This window comes from Heloderma suspectum, chromosome 6 (assembly GCF_057233095.1).
Source record: "Heloderma suspectum isolate Gila_16-S chromosome 6, 16-S_ref, whole genome shotgun sequence".
Taxonomy (NCBI): Eukaryota; Metazoa; Chordata; class Lepidosauria; order Squamata; family Helodermatidae; genus Heloderma; species Heloderma suspectum.
Window position 1 is genome coordinate 92,081,420 of NC_139463.1, and position 17,326 is coordinate 92,098,745.

The 17,326-nt window shown below is 46.4% G+C and overlaps 1 protein-coding gene across 1 annotated transcript; it reads right to left on the reverse strand.

Moving 5' to 3' along the window:
• Positions 1-436: 436 nt before the first annotated feature.
• Positions 437-14,935, reverse strand: LOC146341829 (vomeronasal type-2 receptor 26-like). The gene is made up of 5 exons (XM_084805215.1): positions 14,644-14,935; positions 10,981-11,582; positions 5,780-6,007; positions 3,710-3,836; positions 437-1,625 (listed from the first exon to the last, which is right to left on the reverse strand). Exons 2-5 carry the CDS (start codon positions 11,554-11,556, stop codon positions 715-717), a joined length of 1,842 nt encoding a protein of 613 aa, XP_084661341.1. The 5' UTR covers positions 11,557-11,582; positions 14,644-14,935; the 3' UTR covers positions 437-714.
• Between the last annotated feature and the right edge of the window lie 2,391 nt (positions 14,936-17,326).

The following is a 17,326-nucleotide window of genomic DNA, read 5'->3' on the forward strand; positions in this document are numbered from 1 at the left end:
CATTAATATTAGTATTACTATCATTATTATGGGATTATGATTATTATTTCTTGTTGGTTAAACTTTTAATTTACTAATATGTGTCAATGGAATGGTAACTTATGGTTAATGGAAAGGGATGGTTTGCTCCCATTTATTTGCTATAAGACTGAGGTTATAACATTGAACGATAAGGCTCACAGTTTATGGAGCAGCAGATTGAAGATTTAATAATACCTGCAACATTTGGAAGAGTGCTGTATAGGTATAATTTGCAATTCGACATTTATTTGGATATTTGGTTTGCTTTCATTGAAGCTTAGAGATAATCTTTTGTCCCTCTTTCTTTCTTTCTTTCTTTCTCCTTTTCTTTTGCTTTCCTCCTTAATTTTTTCTTCCCCAGAATACTGTAGTGTTGGAAACTATGTTTTATAACATAGATTTTGACTATGTTGTTGGTATTGTTTATTTCATTTGTACAAAATAAAATAAATATAGATTAAAAAAAAGAGAGGCTGCTATAGTCTTTACCAATTCCGTTCTGAGGTCAGGTTCTGCGCTGCTATAACTTTCTGCAATGCCTCTAAAATGTAACGAGTATTCCTTGACTTTAAGGTCAAAACAAGCTAAGGCATTCTACTCATGTTCTAGCTCCATTAGTTACAATTGAATTTCTGCATTATTTTCCAGTACTTCCACTCTGTCATTATTTTAAATTCTTCCGTTCTTGCACCCTTACTTTCTGAAAACATTTCTCCTCATCAGCTGTTCCCTATTGTTCAGCTCAGACTTCAGGACAATAATGTACCACTTGGGGAAAAAGATGCAGCTCAGCAACCCAGCGCTGGAAGCAAAGATTGAGAAGATTTCCACAGCTGCCATGTATTTTCCCTTGGTACTCAGGTAGACTGGGACAAAGGATAACCAAACACTGCAAAAGACCAACATGCTGAAAGTAATAAACTTGGCTTCATTGAAAGTATCGGGTAACTTCCTGGAGAGGAAAGCCACAGAGAAGCTGGCAAGGCCCAAGAAGCCCATGTAGCCCAGGACACAGTAAAACATAGTCACAGAGCCCTCATTACATTCTAGCACAATTTCATCTGTTCCTGAGTGCATGTCGACATCTGGGAATGGAGGTGAAGTTGACAACCACCCAGTACAGAGGCCTACTTGAATAAGGGAGCAGGAAAGAACAATGGAGTTGGCCAGGCCTTTCCCCACCCACTTCCTCATTCTTGATCCTGGTTTGGTGGCTAGGAAAGCCAGAACCACGGTGATGGTTTTTGCCAACACAGAAGAAAGCGCCACTGAGAAGATGATGCCAAAGATAGTTTGACGAAGAAGACATGTCAACTTCTGTGGTTGGCCGATGAATAGCACTGCACAAAGGAAGCAAAGCAGGAGGGAGAGAAGGAGAATGTAGGTGATGTTCCTGTTGTTGGCCTTGACAATAGCAGTGTTGTGGTGCTTCATAAACGTCCCTAGCACCAGAAGGGTGATCAAAGAAAAGAAAAGAGCACCAATGGTTAAACTGGTCCCCAAAGGTTCTTCATAAGTCAAGAAGGTTACAATCTTTGGAATGCATAAGTTTTTCTCTTTATTTGGATACTGGTCAGCTGGACATGGAAAACAGTCATCTATGTCTAAAAAAAGGAGGAGGGGAGAATGTGTATCAGTCATAGAAGGTATCATATTGTAAAGCTACTTAAGGTTTTTTTTTTCATTTTTAATTAAGCAATTGTAATAAGGAATGCATCCAGAAAGATCTTACTACTTCCTCTTGAACAGAGGAATTAGTAAGATACCTTTTAATATAAAGGTATTATATTCTGTGTTCATGTTTGGGAATAGTTGACCCTAACATTGACACATGATGAGAGCACAGAACTTTTTTCTGATATTGATTCCATAGGGTATATGTGTTCTCAAGGGTGATGAATTAAGCATTTTGGCATGAACTTCACCTAGGAGCCCTATTTGCCTTACTTGAACATTGCAGCTTCCCTGAATCATCTATCATCTCTCTCTCTCTCTCTCTCTCTCTCTCTCTCTCTCTCTCTCTCCATCTACCTGTCACCTATCTATATCACACATCTCTCTCTCTCCTATCCTTTCTTGTCCCTTGGTTAGTGTGTGGTGAGCTTCTTATTTTCCCAACAGACGTGGCCTCATTGTGTTGTACAACCAGCTAGTTTTGCGTAGAGATGTCAGATAATTCCACCAGGGATCTCAGGGAGGACGAATGCCAGCGCATTCGGCCCCCCGAAATAGGTGGCGGAACAGTCTGCCCTCCCGCCCCCCCTGGGACGAGACTTACCTGGGGCAGATCTTCCTGGCGGCAGCGGCTCCAGCGGCGGCTCCGGCGGCGGCTCCGGCGGCGGTTCGGCAGCGGTTCAGTAGCAGTTTGGAAGTGGTACGGCAGCGGTACGGCGGCGGTGGCCGGTCTTCCGACCGGCTGCCACCGCCGCCATTTCCAGTTTAAAAAAAAAAAAATAGACATGATAGGCTACGTAAAGATTTACGTAACCTATCACGGCTAGGTTTAAAAAAAAAACGTGATAGGCTACGTAAATGTTTACATAGCCTATCACGGCTGACTTAAAAAAAAACACAAAAAAACGCACGCACGCAAATGGCGGCAGCCGTGGCCGCCGCCATTTGCATATGTGCGTTGTTGTTGTTGTTGTTGTTTTAAGTCAGCCATGATAGGCTACATAAACATTTACATAGCCTATCATGGCTGACTGCAGGGACGCAAACGGCGGTGGCTATGGCCGCCGCCATTTGCGTCCCTGCTAGCCAGTGGCCCGATGCCCGGCTGCTTGCAGAGCGGGCCGGCGGCTCCGCAGAATCCCTGCGGAGCACAGCCGGCTGGCCAGAATTCCGGGGGGGGGAGGAACGGAGCACCTCCCCCCCATCCAGGATTCTGGGGGGAGGGACGGAGCACCCCCCCATCAACATAATCCGTGAAAGGTAAGTGACTTTCGTATATCCCTAGTTTTGCCATGACAGTTGAGGTGGTGGATTCTCATGTGGTTAGCATTATATATGTTTATTTCCTTGATTCATTTCTGCATTCTTTATGTTTGTTAGTGATAAAACAACCATGTGTCATGATATCAGGGGATTTTGACCAAATGTATGCCAATCATATGGCTTCATCCTCTTTATCAACATGGAACAGCAGGCAGTCTCTCACTGGGCAAAGAATTGTGGTGCCCTACTTCTGTCATACAATTGCCTTAAGACAGACAGATGTCATCTACACACACACACACACACACACACCCCCCTAGGGAATCACAAATCAGATTTCAATGCAATAGTAATGCCCCAGTGAACTCCACAAATGCTTGGATCTTTCTCCAAAGTAAAAGCAATATGTTTGGGGGATTATTAGAATTTCAGTTCAGTTCACAAATCACTCTGAAGTGCCATGTTCACAAGAAACATGAATGGGACCGCATGTTCTCCAACAATGTTCTCAAATTCACACAGTTCTATTCACATGTGGAACATTTTCTCTTTTAAGAATACACAACTTTAAAAATGCCCAACATTAGACAAGTGGGCACTTTCTCCATTCAAACAAACTGAAACACAAACAAAAATAGGAAGAAGCCAAACCATGTTTGGAAATTAAGTTCAGAATCTCTGAGTGAGCTCAAGCATCCCTGGTTCTCCAATTCCTCATCTGGTTCACATCTCTGCATGCTACAACTCTCACCATGCTTATCCGATATCTTCCCTTCCTGACATGGAATGCAGTCGTAGCAGCAGAATGGCTCCCCCTCCTTCTTTTTCTTCTGATAACCAGGGCGACACTTGTCATTGCACATCGAAAGGGGTTGGGCCTATTCCCTCAATTGAAAGAGGAGAATGTTAATCTTCAGAAGCATGGGACTGCAATTCGGAGAGTTCAGGAAAATGTTTGTATGTATTTATTCCTTAAAAAACAAAAACAAATTCTTCCCAAATTACCTAAACATACTACAAGTTGCCCTGTACTATGGTATACTGAAATGGTTGCTTGTTTCCTGAGCATGGCGAGCAGTTTTCTAACTGTGACAAATGGAGTAAAAGCAATGGGATCCATTGTGTCTATGTGAAGCCTAGCATTGCATGATATCAGGGATCCACTTTTGCATGCCAAGCACACTAATGATATGAGGTGTTATGGCTCCTGTGAAGACCACAGATTCCTGGAGATTTAAAGTGAAAGAAAGAAAGATTCATAGTGTGTACACTTGCAGATGTTTCATTTAACTCCACTAGGGATGGCGGAGAATTTCTCCCCGAAATTTCGGGGGGCCTAGCGCCAAAGTGTTCGGCCCCCCGAACAAGTTTCGGGGAGAAATCCTCCGCACCCCCCCGCCCCCCGCACCCCCTCCGGGACGGGACTTACCTTTGTCGAATGTCCCTCCCGGCGGCGGGTCCGGCTGGCAGTTCATCCAGTGTTCGAGCAGGGCGGGAGCGGCAGCCGGTCTTTCGACTGGCTGCCGCCGCTGCCATTGCAATAAAAGAAAAAAAAAAAGTCCCCTGATAGGCTACGTGACGATTCATGTAGCCTATCACGGCTAGATTTGCAAAGTCAGCCGTGATAGGCTACGTCAATCGTCACGTAGCCTATCACGGGTGACTTAAAAAAAAAAAAAAAAAAAAGTGTGTACGGATAATGGCGGCCCCCATAGGGAGCTGCCATTCCCGTTCCTTATTTGGTCGCTGTAGTCTACATAAATGTTTACGTAGACTACGGCGAAAATAAGGGAACGCTATTTGCGTTGCCCTTATTTTTGCCGTAGTCTACGTAAACATTTACGTAGACTACAGCAACTAAATAAGGAACGCGAATGGCGGCTCCCTATGGGGGCCGCCATTCGCGTACGCGCTTTTTTTTTTTTTTAAGTCACCCATGATAGGCTACGTGACGATTCACGTAGCCTATCACGGCTGACTTTGCAGATCTAGCCATGATAGGCTACGTGAATCATCACGTAGCCTATCAGGGGACTTTTTTTTTTTTTTTTTTTACTTTTGTGATCGCGGCCGGGCGAGGCGGCAAGCCTCCTCCCCGGCCTGAATTTTGGCCGGGCGAGGTGGGAAGCCTCCCCCCCGGCCTGAATTTCGGCCGGGCGAGGCGGGAAGCCTCCCCTCCGGCCTGAACTTCGCGGGGGGAGCAGCAAAGCGCTCCCCCCCACCACGAACAAGCTGCGAGAAAAGGTAAGTGACTTTCGTCCACCCCTAAACTCCACATGATTTCCCTCACAGGGACAGAACAATTCTTTTGAGGTTTCTAATGCCAGAGTTGTACAAATGAGCTAAACTTGATATTCAGTGTGTCACTGTAGATAATGGATGGAATCCATGGACACACACACAAACACACACATGTGGCATGGGGAGGAGAGGTCATTCACTGTGGTTTTCAGTACAAAACATTTCGATGTATCATTTCACAAGAGACAACATCCCTCAAAGTCATCACCACTTACTGAGAGCCAGTGTGGTGCTGTGGCTAGAGAGTTGGACTGGGAGTCAGGTGATCCGGGTTCTAGTCCCCACTCGGCTATGGACACTCACTGGGTGACTTTGGGCCAGTCACTGACTCGCAGCCCAACCCACCTCCCAGAGTTGCTGTTGGGAGGCTAAAATGGAGAGGAAGATAATGTATGCTGCTTTGGGTTCCTCAAGGGGGAAAAACAGTGGGATATAAATGTAATAAATGGAACAATAGTAATAAATAATACTGACCTTGGTATGATTCCCAAATCCCAAGACATCTGCACTGAAGTCCTACCTGGTTAAATGAGCGGTGCCAAACAATGTCATTTTCATGAATCTTCAGTGCTTGATCTGTTGGAGACTGGGGATCCATCCTTCCAACTTTCACTCTAATGAAGGATTGATTGGGGAATGTGACCCAGTTGATAATATCCAATTCTCCAACTATTTCTCCATTTTCCTTAAATGAAACCATGTCCCCAGCACTGTTGTTAAATGAGACATGTTTCAGGAAATGGTGGAGCTAGATAGAAAAGGAAAACATGAACATTTCAAAGAAAGAAAGAGGGAAGCAGAGAAGAAGGAAAGGAATATTTTGCACTGATAAACACACCCACAGGCATGCACCCGCGCACATGCCATGGGTCCCATTCTGTGTCTGTCTTTCTTATCTTTACATTGGAAGGTGGTGATCTGAGCTGGTCCACCACTCAGACACACCTCAGGTCCTGCACTCTGGAGAACTAATCACGTTTTCCAGCTGGCTTCTCCAGGGCTGGACTTTGGAGCAGACCAGAGGTGAAAAGTAGGGATGTATAGGGATGACGGAAAATTTCTCCCCGAATCTTCGGGGGGCTGAGCACCAATGCATTTGGCCCCCCGAAATCGGCAGTGAAATTCTCCGCCCCCCCCGCCACCCCCAGGATGGGACTTCCCTTTGGCAAATGTGCCTCCCGGTGGCGGGTCCCGGTGGCGTTTTGTCGGCATTTCGTCAGGGGCGGGGGCGGCAGCCGGTCTTCCGACCGGCTGCCACCGCTGCCATTACAAAGTGTAAAAAACAAACAAACCCCGTGATAGGCTACGTAACGATTAACGTAGCCTATCACGGCTAGATTTCCAAAGTCACCTGTGATAGGCTATGTAACGATTTACGTAGCCTATCACAGCTGACTTTGGAAATCTAGCCGTGATAGGCTACGTTAATCGTTATGTAGCCTATCACGGGTTTGTTTTTCTTTACACTTTGTTTCGCGGCCGGGGAGACGGGGCGCTTCTCCCTGGCCTGAATTTCGGCCAGGCGAGGCGGGACACCTCCCCCCACTCACCTGAACTTTGGGGGGAGAAGCGAAGCACCTCCCCCCCACCGCGAAGCACCCCTGCGAAAAGGTAAGTGACTTTCATACATCCCTAGAGATGTACGAAAGCCACTTACCTTTTCGCGGATTGATTCGTGGTGGGGGGGAGGTGCTCCGTCCCTCCCCCCGGAATCCTCAATGGGGGGGAGGCGATCCGGTCCTCCCCCCAGAATCCTGCCCAGCTGGCTCCGCTCCGCTGCAGCTCCGCGGAGCAACCGGCCAGGGCCGTCCGCAGCCAGAGTTCCGGCCACAGACTGGCTGGTGCGGACGCAAATGGCGTCCGCCGTAGTGTCCGCCATTTGTATCCAGCCAGTCTGCCATTTATTTATTTATTTATTTATTACATTTATATCCCGCCTTTTTTCCTCCAAGGAACTCAAGGGGGCGTACATAATCCTCCTCATCCATTTTATCCTCACAACAACAACCCTGTGAGGTGGGTTGGGCTGAGAGTCTGTGACTGGCCCAAAGTCACCCAGTGAGCTTCCATGGCCGAGTGGGGACTAGAACCCGGCTCTCCCGGCTCCCAGTCCAGCACTCTAGCCACTGCACCACACTGGCTCTCATACATATATTTACATATATATAAATACGTAAGTATTTATGTAGCCTATCGCGGCAGGCAAAAAAAACAACAACGGCGTATGGAAATGGCGGTGGCTACAGAGGCCGCCATTTGCGTTCCCTATTTTTCACCTTTTTAGCCTATGTAAATATTTACGTAGGCTATTACAGCGGAAAAAAAGGGGAATGCAAATAGCGTAGTGGGAGCTATTTGCGTTCCTTTTTTTTCACCGAAATAGCCTACGTAAATATTTACGTAGACTAAAAGGGCAAAAAATAGGGAACACAAATGGCGGCCGCCGTAGCTGCCGCCATTTGTGTACGCCGTTGTTTTTGTTTTGCTTTTAGGGATGTACAAAAGTCACTTCCCTTTTAGCGAAATTGATTCGAGGTGGGGGGGAGGCGCTCCGTCCCTCCCCCCGAAATTCTGGCTGTGTGGAGGATGTGCTCCGTCCCTCCCCCCCGAAATTCTGGCCGGCCGGCTCCACTCCACAGGGATTCTGCAGAGCCGACAGCCTGTTCCGCCAGCAGCTGGACATCTGGCCGCTGGCTAGCAGGGACGCAAATGGTGGCGGCCGTAGCTGCCGACATTTGCGTCCCTGCAGTCAGCCGTGATCGTCTACGTAAATGTTTACGTAGCCTATCACGGCTGATTTAAAAGAAAAAAAAAACACGTGCGTACACAAATGGTGGCGCCCATGGGCACCACCATTTGCGATCCTTATTTTGGCACATCTTAGTCTATGTACACATTTACGTAGACGAAGACGGCGAAAATAAGGGGACTCTATTTGCGTTCCCCTTATTTTTGCCATCTTAGTCTACGTAAATGTTTACGTAGACTACGACGTGCCAAAATAAGGAACGCAAATGGGCGCTGCCATTTGCATACGTGCATTTTTTTCTTTTAAATCAGCTGTGATAGGCTACGTAAACATTTTCGTAGCCTAACATGGTGTTTTTTAAAAATCTAGCCGTGATAGGCTACGTAAATCTTTACATAGCCTATCATGGTTTTGGGGGGTTTTCTTGTTTTTAACTGGAAATGGCAGCAGCAGCAGCCAGTCGGAAGACTGGCCGCCGCAGCCACCACCGCCTAACCACCGCCGAACCGCCGCCAGAGCCACCGCCGCCAGGAAGATCCACCCAAGGTAAGTCCCATCCCGGGGGGGGGGCAGACCGTTCCGCCACCGAAATTCTCTGACATCCCTAGCTTGGATTTCTATGATAGGCTACGTAAATACTTATGTAGCCTATCACTGGAAAGACCAGGATGCAAATGGTGGCTACGACAGCCAGTCGAAAGACCAGCCGCAGCCACAGCCACCGCAGGAGCTGCCGCCATCTGGAACATCTGCCCCAGGTAAGCCTCATCCCGGGGGGAATCTGCGGGGGGTAGCAGGCCATTCCGCCACAGATTTCGGGGGTCTGAATGCCAGTACATTCGTTCTCACTGAAGTCCGTGGCGGAATTCTCCGCCATCCCTAGTGGAAAGTCTCCCTCTGGACTGACACTTCAGAGATAAGGAGTGAGGCAGCACAGGCCATTGGCTACTGCCTCCTTTGCCTTCCCTCCCCCCTGCCCTTGCAGTGCAGCACTCATCAAATTCTTAGGAGCACATGTTAGTCACTAGTGAAAGCTGGGGATGTTGCGGGGGCCTGACTGGGTCTGGGAGTCTGTCGCCCACTCCCACTCTCACCCTGCTCGCATTCTTCAGGAGTCACCACAATCCCGTCCGGCGAGTGCCCGCCATTTTCTTGCTTTTGATGTGTGTGTAAAATGGAAAGAAACAGAATGCGCATATTTAAATATGCACTGTTTGGGGCCAGGAAAGCGTAATGTCTGCAATATTAGAGTAATTATAATGCCTCTAGAATTGTGCATAGTAACCTTTCCTGGCCCGCAAACTGCACATATTTAGATACACCCTTTTAATCTCCTTTTTGTGCACCCAACAAAGGTGGGAATTAGGTGGGCACTCACTGGGCAGGATCACGGTGAGCCTGGGCAACACTCCAAGCTCATGTGCAGCCTGAGCATGGGTCTGGGGGGCGAGCGGGGGCCATGTTTCTACACACACCCAGAAAACCTGAACTGGGATGGGTTCTCACATCCCTAGTTGAAGCACTGGGAAGTATTCTTGCCCACACTGTTGATAGGCATAGAAAAATGGAGGTGAGGTGGTTGTTCTTGCTGTAGATATATTCTGAATGGGGTTGCTCCTTTACAGCGTCCTACATTCTGGGCACAGCTCTTTGGAAGATGCACAAGGCATTTGACATCCAAATCCACAGCAATGGTAACCAAGGTCGGTGCCCTGCTTCTGACTGTGAGATTCGCTTGGGGGCTCCACCAGGAAAATACATGGGGAGGCAGTGGCACCAGCTCCCCCTCCTCTGATCAGCGACTGATGTGCTGCTCAAATTTAGTAATGCTGGGGACATTAAGATGTTGCATCTCGGTGCTTCAGACTTAACCAGATTCTTCAGCAGGGGCTTGGCAGGAGGAGCAGCCACCATCATCCCCGCCACTGCTGATGGCACCCCACCCACAACATGGATTGTCATGTGGGGGCTGTTGTTTGGGGCACCCTGGACCATAGGGTCCCAGAACTTGGACCCATGGTCTGACTCTAGTGGTGCCTCTGCTCGGGGTGTCACTTCAAGGACTACCCTAGATTGCGGGCTTGCATGTCCACCGCCCACCCAGGTTGGCAGTGATGACTATTGGTCTGCATTGTGGTGGGCCTGAATCTGCCTCCCATCCCTTAATGTGTTTCACTAGCATAAGAGCTGGATAATTGTCTCAATCAGCACTCTGAATGGATTCTTGCGTGATAAATCACCAAATGTGATTTCAGCTGTAGCGAAGGAACAATTGTGGCCAGCTGTAACCCATTTACTGTGTCGGTATATTTCTTCCTCTCCTGCTCTGCACTCTCCCATGCTGTGGCACAACTGTCATTGTTTGAATAATGATAATTTCCCTTGGCCACATCGTACTGGATGATAAGTGCTACGTATCACATGGTATCACCCAGAGTCCACCGTGGAACGGAAGACTCACCTCTGCCACCAGGGGGAATCTGCACCAGCTGGATCCTACCTGCCACTATCCTTTCGCTGCTGTCCGCTGCTGCCTATCTGTGGATGCACATGGCATCCGGCGTAGCAGATGCCATTTGCACCCCTGCTCTTTGCTGTGATAGCCTATGTAAAGTTTTACATAATCTATCATGGCAAAAGGTTGGGATGCAAATGGGATCCACTATGCCAGCTGCAGCTGGAAGTCCAGCAGTGGCCGGAGCAGGCCGGCAGCTCCATGGACTTGCCACAGAGCGCATCTGGCTGGGGAGGATTCCAGGAGGAGGACCGGATCGCCACCCCCCCCCCATGGACCCATAGGCGGAGGAGGGTGAGTACCTAACTGCAGCAAGGAGGAGATGATCCCCTCCATGCACCATCGACCCTGCATAGGATAGTCAGAATCCTTCAAGTTCAGGAGTTGCCCACTGTCTCTATAGGACTGTGCCCTTAACTTAAAACTGAGAAACACATTAGATGGTTGAGGCCATTACCTGCCATGACTGCATTTTCTCTTTCTCTCCTTCAATGCGTTTTCGTTTGGATGAATACATCATATGTAGAGCGTGAGCCACAGAATAGACAGCATTGTAGATGCTATAGCTGTGACCAGTTACACTCATTGGAAGGATATTCCTAGGAAGGCTCTCAATCATCTCTTCTCCAGTGCAGTTCTCCCCTCCTGTGTTTCCCAGAACAGACTCTGGGAGTACACAGTCAAATGCATGTGACCAGAAGTTTCTGATAAATCCATCATCTTTATTGCTGGTAGGGTTTCTACTCTGAAGAAACTCTGGGAAACCTTTAAGTTCATCTGAGTGAACTCCAACAGATAGTGCTCCATGGAATGTCCGTATATTCCAACTGCGTTGTTCCTTGCCATAAGATTTTAACTCTGGCTGGGCTGTCAGAATCCACACTTTGCCTTTTGGCTTTTGTATTGTATCTACCCCTTGTGATAGATTCAGCAACCATCTTAAGGCCAGCATGGAAGGAGCATCTCCATAGAAGACCAATACCGTGGCTTTGCTGTTCATGACTTTCCCATGAAGCCCCAGTGCCCAATTCATGAACTCTCCCTTTTCATCAAGGTAACCTAAATTGGTAAACGATTCCATGAAAGCAAAACAAATGCCATTCTGGGAAAATACTGGAAACATGTTCTGCATGAACCATTCTAAATTTACACTATCCACGGCAAACAACCCAATCCATGTCCATTTGAAGTGGCACAGTAATTGAAGAACTCCCCTGTGCTGATGTGCATCATCGGGGACCATCCGGTACAAGGAACGGACATGGTTCCTCTCCATCCTCACTGGGTCAAATGTGTACAAGAGCTAAAGACAGTTCGGGGAAAGGGTATTGTGGGATATTCATTTTTTAAAAAAAGAATCAAAATGAAATAGGAGTGTGTGAGGAGCACACATGCATGCAGTAGTAGTTCAAATGACAGTTCTTAATCCCTAAAGTTAACTGAACTTTAAAAAAAGATTATATTGTGCCATTTTACGCCTGATATTCCTACAAAATACCATTTGGATTCTTCACTTCCTTACATTGCTTTTTCCTCACTTTTTAATTTCTTTATTCATTTGTGAACTGACTTCTTTCTTCATTGATATGACTTATAAAAACATTAAAAAATACCTAACAATGTAAGTATTGCACTTGTTTCATGGAAGGAATATGACAGTTACATGAGCAGTGGAAGAATTCATTTCTTCAACAGTTTAACCTGGATATTTTAACCAACTGGCATCAGCTTGATCTAGCTGTCTGTCTGTCTGTCTGTCTTCATCATCATCATCTATCCCTACAGTCAATAAACGAACAAAATATTTTGGTTTCACAGGTTGTGTTAAGGGCCTTCCATGTTCACTCAAGTGCCAAAATGTGCTTGAGTGGTTGAAGATAGAGTTGGAAGAGAGGAGAGCAGAGCACAACTTGAGGAAAAGCAGATGAAATGTGAGACAAAGGTGATATGAAGGATGGTAGCATCAGCAAGTGGATCAATTTTTTTCAAAGGGGTAGTAGGGGAAATGCCCTGCAGTCATGGTGACTGGGAACCAGAGATAAATGGATTGGTACAGAAAGTCCATACTGAGATGGTTCCAAGAGAGAATTCACCTGAGAGGGACGAGTCAGTCCCAAGTGAAGTATTGTACTCCAATTTTGCTGAGGCTGGTGGTATCCATGCCTGTTGCCAGCAATCAACAAACTTAGATGTGCAAAGAAAAGGAATGGGTGAATCAGTTATTTAGTTGATAAATAACTGATTTATACCCCAGTTTCCATTAAGGATGGCACTCAAGGAAGTTAACAGTAATGAAACCAAGTTTGAAACTGAGTTAAAACAATCATAAAACCAAACAGATTAAAAACAGAATTAAATAATACAACAAGAATAGAAATAAATACAGCACCAACCCAATAAAACCCACTCCACCAATAAACCAGTTTATATGAGAAGGTACTAGCTGACTGAAAATATATTTTCCTGCCACTGGAAGGACAGCAGAGATGGAGGGAGACAAACTAGCCCCCATCTGCAGGGAATTCCACATCCTGGGAGCAACCAGTGAGAAGACCCTCTTCTGTGTCCCCACCAAACATGCCTCAGAGTGGTAGAACTGAGAGAAGAGAATCTCTGGGAAGATCATAACACCTGGGGAGACTTCTATGGGAAACTGCATTAAGTCATGTAGTCTGCTCCCAAGTTGTATAGGACTTCAAAGGTCATCTCCTTTCAGTTAGGTTCTAATCAGCACTTTTGAATCATGTCTGGAATGCAGTAGCCAGTGAAACAGACCGGTAGCCAGTGAAGTTGCTGTAACAAGGGAGTCATGTGCTCCCTCCCTGTAACCAGCCCCAGTGATGCTTCTGGCTACAGTACCCTGGATCAACTGATATTTCTGAACACTTTCAAAGGCAGCTCCTCATAGAATCTGTTACTGAAATAGACATAGGATATAACTAAGGCATGTATGTGGCCATGGCCTGATCAGTAGGGATGTACGAAAGTCACTTACCTTTTTGAAGGGTGACATTCATGGGAGGGGGGAGGCGCTCCGCCCCTCCCCCCAAAATTCTCTCCAGCTGGCTCCACTCCGCTGTGATTCCGTGGAGCCACCAGCTGAGGCCACCTGCAGCCAGACATCTGGCCGCTGGCAGCCTGAACAGGGACGCAAATGGAGGCAGCCGTAGCCGCTGCCATTTGCGTCCCTGTATTTTGCCATGATAGGCTATGTAAATATTTTTGTAGCCTATCATGGCAAAACAACAACAACACAGTGAATGCAAATGGCGGTGGCTATGGGGGCCGCCATTTGCATTCCCTTTTTTTTGGCTGTGATAGGCTACGTAAATATTTACATAGCCTATTATGGCAAAAGAGATGGATGGGCACAAATAGCAGCCACCATGCCATTTGTGCCCCTCTCTTTTGCAATAATAGACTGCGTAAGTATTTACGCAGCCTATCACGGCCAAAATAAAAGGGAACTCAAATGGCGACGGCCGTAGCCACTGCCATTTGCATTCGCTGTTTTTTTGTGTGTTTTTTGCCGTGATAGTCTACGTAAATATTTACGTAGCCTATCACAGCGAAATACAAGGAAGCAAATGGCAGTGGCTACGGCCGCCACCATTTGCATCCCAGTTCAGGCTGCCCAGTGGCTGGATGTCTGGCTGTGGGCAGCCCCAGCTGGTGGTTCTGCGGAATCGCCATGTAGTGGGGCTGGCCAGAGAGAATTTCATAAGTAAATACTTACGCAGCCTATCACAGTTTCCGCAGTGACGCAAATGGTGTCCCTGCATCAGCCGTGATAGGCTATGTAAGTATTTATGTAGCCTATCATGGCTATAATGAAGAAGCGAATGGCAGCCACGGATGCAGCCACCATTCGAAAAGCAGCACGGATGGCAGCAGGTACGTGTCCCGTTTTGCACGCTTTTAGCAGCGGCGGGTGGGGGGCTTCATTCCGCCATGGATTTCGGGGGGCCGAATACACTGGCATTTGGCCTCACCGAGATCCGTGGCAGAATTCTCTGACATCCCTAGTGATCAGACATCTCCAGAAATGGGTGCAATTGATGCACTAACCTCAGCATTGCAAGCTCAACGGTTAAGGTTACAATCCACACAAGCCTCTTACCTGTGGAATTTTGTAGATGCCCAAAACAGTGGTGATCTGGTGCGAGATACCTGCATAAAGTCCCTCAATGATGGCTCTTGGGAATCCATGGATGTCACAGTTGTAGTTGGGGAGAAGAATGTTCCTCGGGGAAATAAGCTGCATCATGGCACGATAGGCCAGCATCTGATTTGAATAGGTGTCATAAATCTCAAATCCCACAGTGATATTGGGTAAGAGATGGGGGTTGTCATTGATCTCCTTCACCGCAAATGCCAAGGCCAAGATGTGCTGGTAGTTATCCGTCATTACACTAGAAAGAGATTTTGATTTTGATTCACAAACATGTTATGTACTTAGTAATTTTTTTGCACTGTGTTGTGCATCTTTTTATGACCATTTGTAGTTATAATTTTAAAATACTGTATATTATGAGGGGTTGGACTCGATGATCTTATAAGCTCCTTCCAACCCTACTATTCTATGATTCTATGAGTACATTCTCTCACAGAGAAGCTTCAGACATGCTGACTCTGAACACATATATCACATGCCTGCTATCTGAATTTCCATTACCCCACACCTTTGGCTCACCATCTGTGATGGTTCCAGAAGCAGCCGCATTGGTCTCTGGTGGGACCAGGAGAATACTCTGGCAAAGGTTACAAAGCCTAGAAAATGTGTGCATCCTTCCTCTGCTGATTTGATCAATAGAAGTTGCTCCCAGGTAACTACAGAAATAATCACAATGCCATCCAGAATACAAACCACCACCCACCCTGGAGTCACAAGAGTTATGTTTCAAATTGGCCAGTCCATTGTCTCTGTGGGTAATATACCCCGGTCCTGAAACTCTCCACATCCTAAACAGCCGGTCCAGCATGTCCTGAGCACCCTGCTGACACCTTTGTTTAATTGACTACTTTGTGCAGTACAGATATTACCCTGAATAACCAGCTAGAGATAAATTAATCAAAGGGTGAGGAACCTCTGTGAACTCTCTTTTCAGTCTCAGAAGCAAGCAGGGATGCTCAGGTGCTGGTTGGCATGTCTGACCATTTTAGGAGGTGGGGATGTCTTAGTATTGGGGCAAGTTTTGTTTGTTTGTTTTGACCCATCCTGACTCCAGCCCAAGGTCACTGAGTTCTTTGTCGGGTGGAGAATTTGAAGTGGCTATTTGCACACAGCTCTATTTCAAACACTGCCATGGTCCAAGGGGTGTATTATCCAACCTTATCGCAATAGCTAAAAGGGGTCGGCAAGGCGTATCCTTTCACTAGTGTCTATTAATCTGTACTTCAATAGTTCCCTGTTGTGTCGTTTATTCATCTAAGGGGCACAGGAGTGCCCCTTTACTTAAATTGAGTCACACACAAAAATCTTCCACTGTTATAAGCCTCAGAATGCTACTGATTATAACAGTGACATCTGTAGAACTAACTACCTGAAAGAGCACATCCTCCATCTACCTGCAGAGGTTCATACTTGTGCAAAATGTCAAACCAGTTTGAGATGCACAGCAAGTTAAACTGTTTTGAAAATGGACACATCTGTATTTCCTACTCCAAGTTCTGGCTCATCATAGAATATATTTCTTTCAACTTGTGGTAAAAAACCGTTGAATTACTATGATTTATTGGAAGCATTTTCATGCTGCTCCTCAGCCGAAGAGGCTCCCAGAGTGTCTTACACAGAATCAATTATGAAAGACATTCCCTGTCCACTGGTTTGCAATCTGAAAAGACACAACATACAAGGGAAAAGGAATGCAGCTGGAAGAGGGTGGGGGGAAACCCCAAAACAGCCATTCTTTCAGCAAAGGTGGTTTAATACCCCTGCTTTCGCCTCTTATCTCCTTCAGTGCAGTATGAACTAGCTGCTGGTATATAGAGGTATACATGGTAGTAACTTACATAACATTTTCAGATAATGTCCTAGGAGGTATTTTGTTGAAGGCATTTGTGGAAGACGGGTAAATCATGCTCTGATAAAGTAGGCCACTGAAGATGAATTCTCCCAGTTGAAAATACTTGTGAGGAATAGGACGGGGATCCCATATTCCACAGTTAACAATGTGAGGTCTGCACACAACGTGTGGGAGGATCATCAGCTGCAATACCACTAAAACCACCATCCTAACTGCAAATCCACCTTATATTCACAAAACCTCTGTTACGATCACCAGTCATCAAAATGACTCAATTTGAGTGGTTGTTTCATATGCTTGCTGATAGGCATGAAGTACAGACTCTAAATGAAAAGTATCAGTAATCAGTTTGATGGAGACTTGTCCATCTCTCATCCCCAGCTTATGTACCCAATGATGCTGGGGAACATTTAATAATCTCTCCCAATCTTTTTTATTTCTTTTGTTGTTGGCCACTGGAACTCCACAGGGGATTGTATAAGCAGCAGACGTAATCACACTCCTTTTCATAATTACAGGGGACTGAACTCAAAGTTCTATATTCCCTCTTGTATTGCTGAAGAACAAGTTTTTTCATGTCTCAACATAATTATCATCACTCCAATAGCTGAATAGAAATGAACCACAGGAAGGCCAGCAATTATGGATGTTCTGGAGCGAGAGAAGGAATATGTTTCCTTGGAGATAGGATGGTCCTGTCTGGGTCAATCTATGTTCCTAAACTTAATACCATCCCACTGGTTCTACATCACTCATAATATCATGGAGGTCCATTGT

What these genes read in the sequence shown, in the direction of transcription:
- LOC146341829 (XM_084805215.1), bottom strand. Translation starts at nt 11,556, where the DNA reads ATGAATTGGGCACTGGGGCTTCATGGGAAAGTCATGAACAGCAAAGCC. An exon ending in GGCACCGCTCATTTAACCAG is followed by an intron (nt 3,837 to 5,779) that starts GTAGGACTTCAG and finishes TTGAGGGAATAG; the next exon opens with GCCCAACCCCTTTCGATGTG. An exon ending in GAAGATATCGGATAAGCATG is followed by an intron (nt 1,626 to 3,709) that starts GTGAGAGTTGTA and finishes TCCTTTTTTTAG; the next exon opens with ACATAGATGACTGTTTTCCA.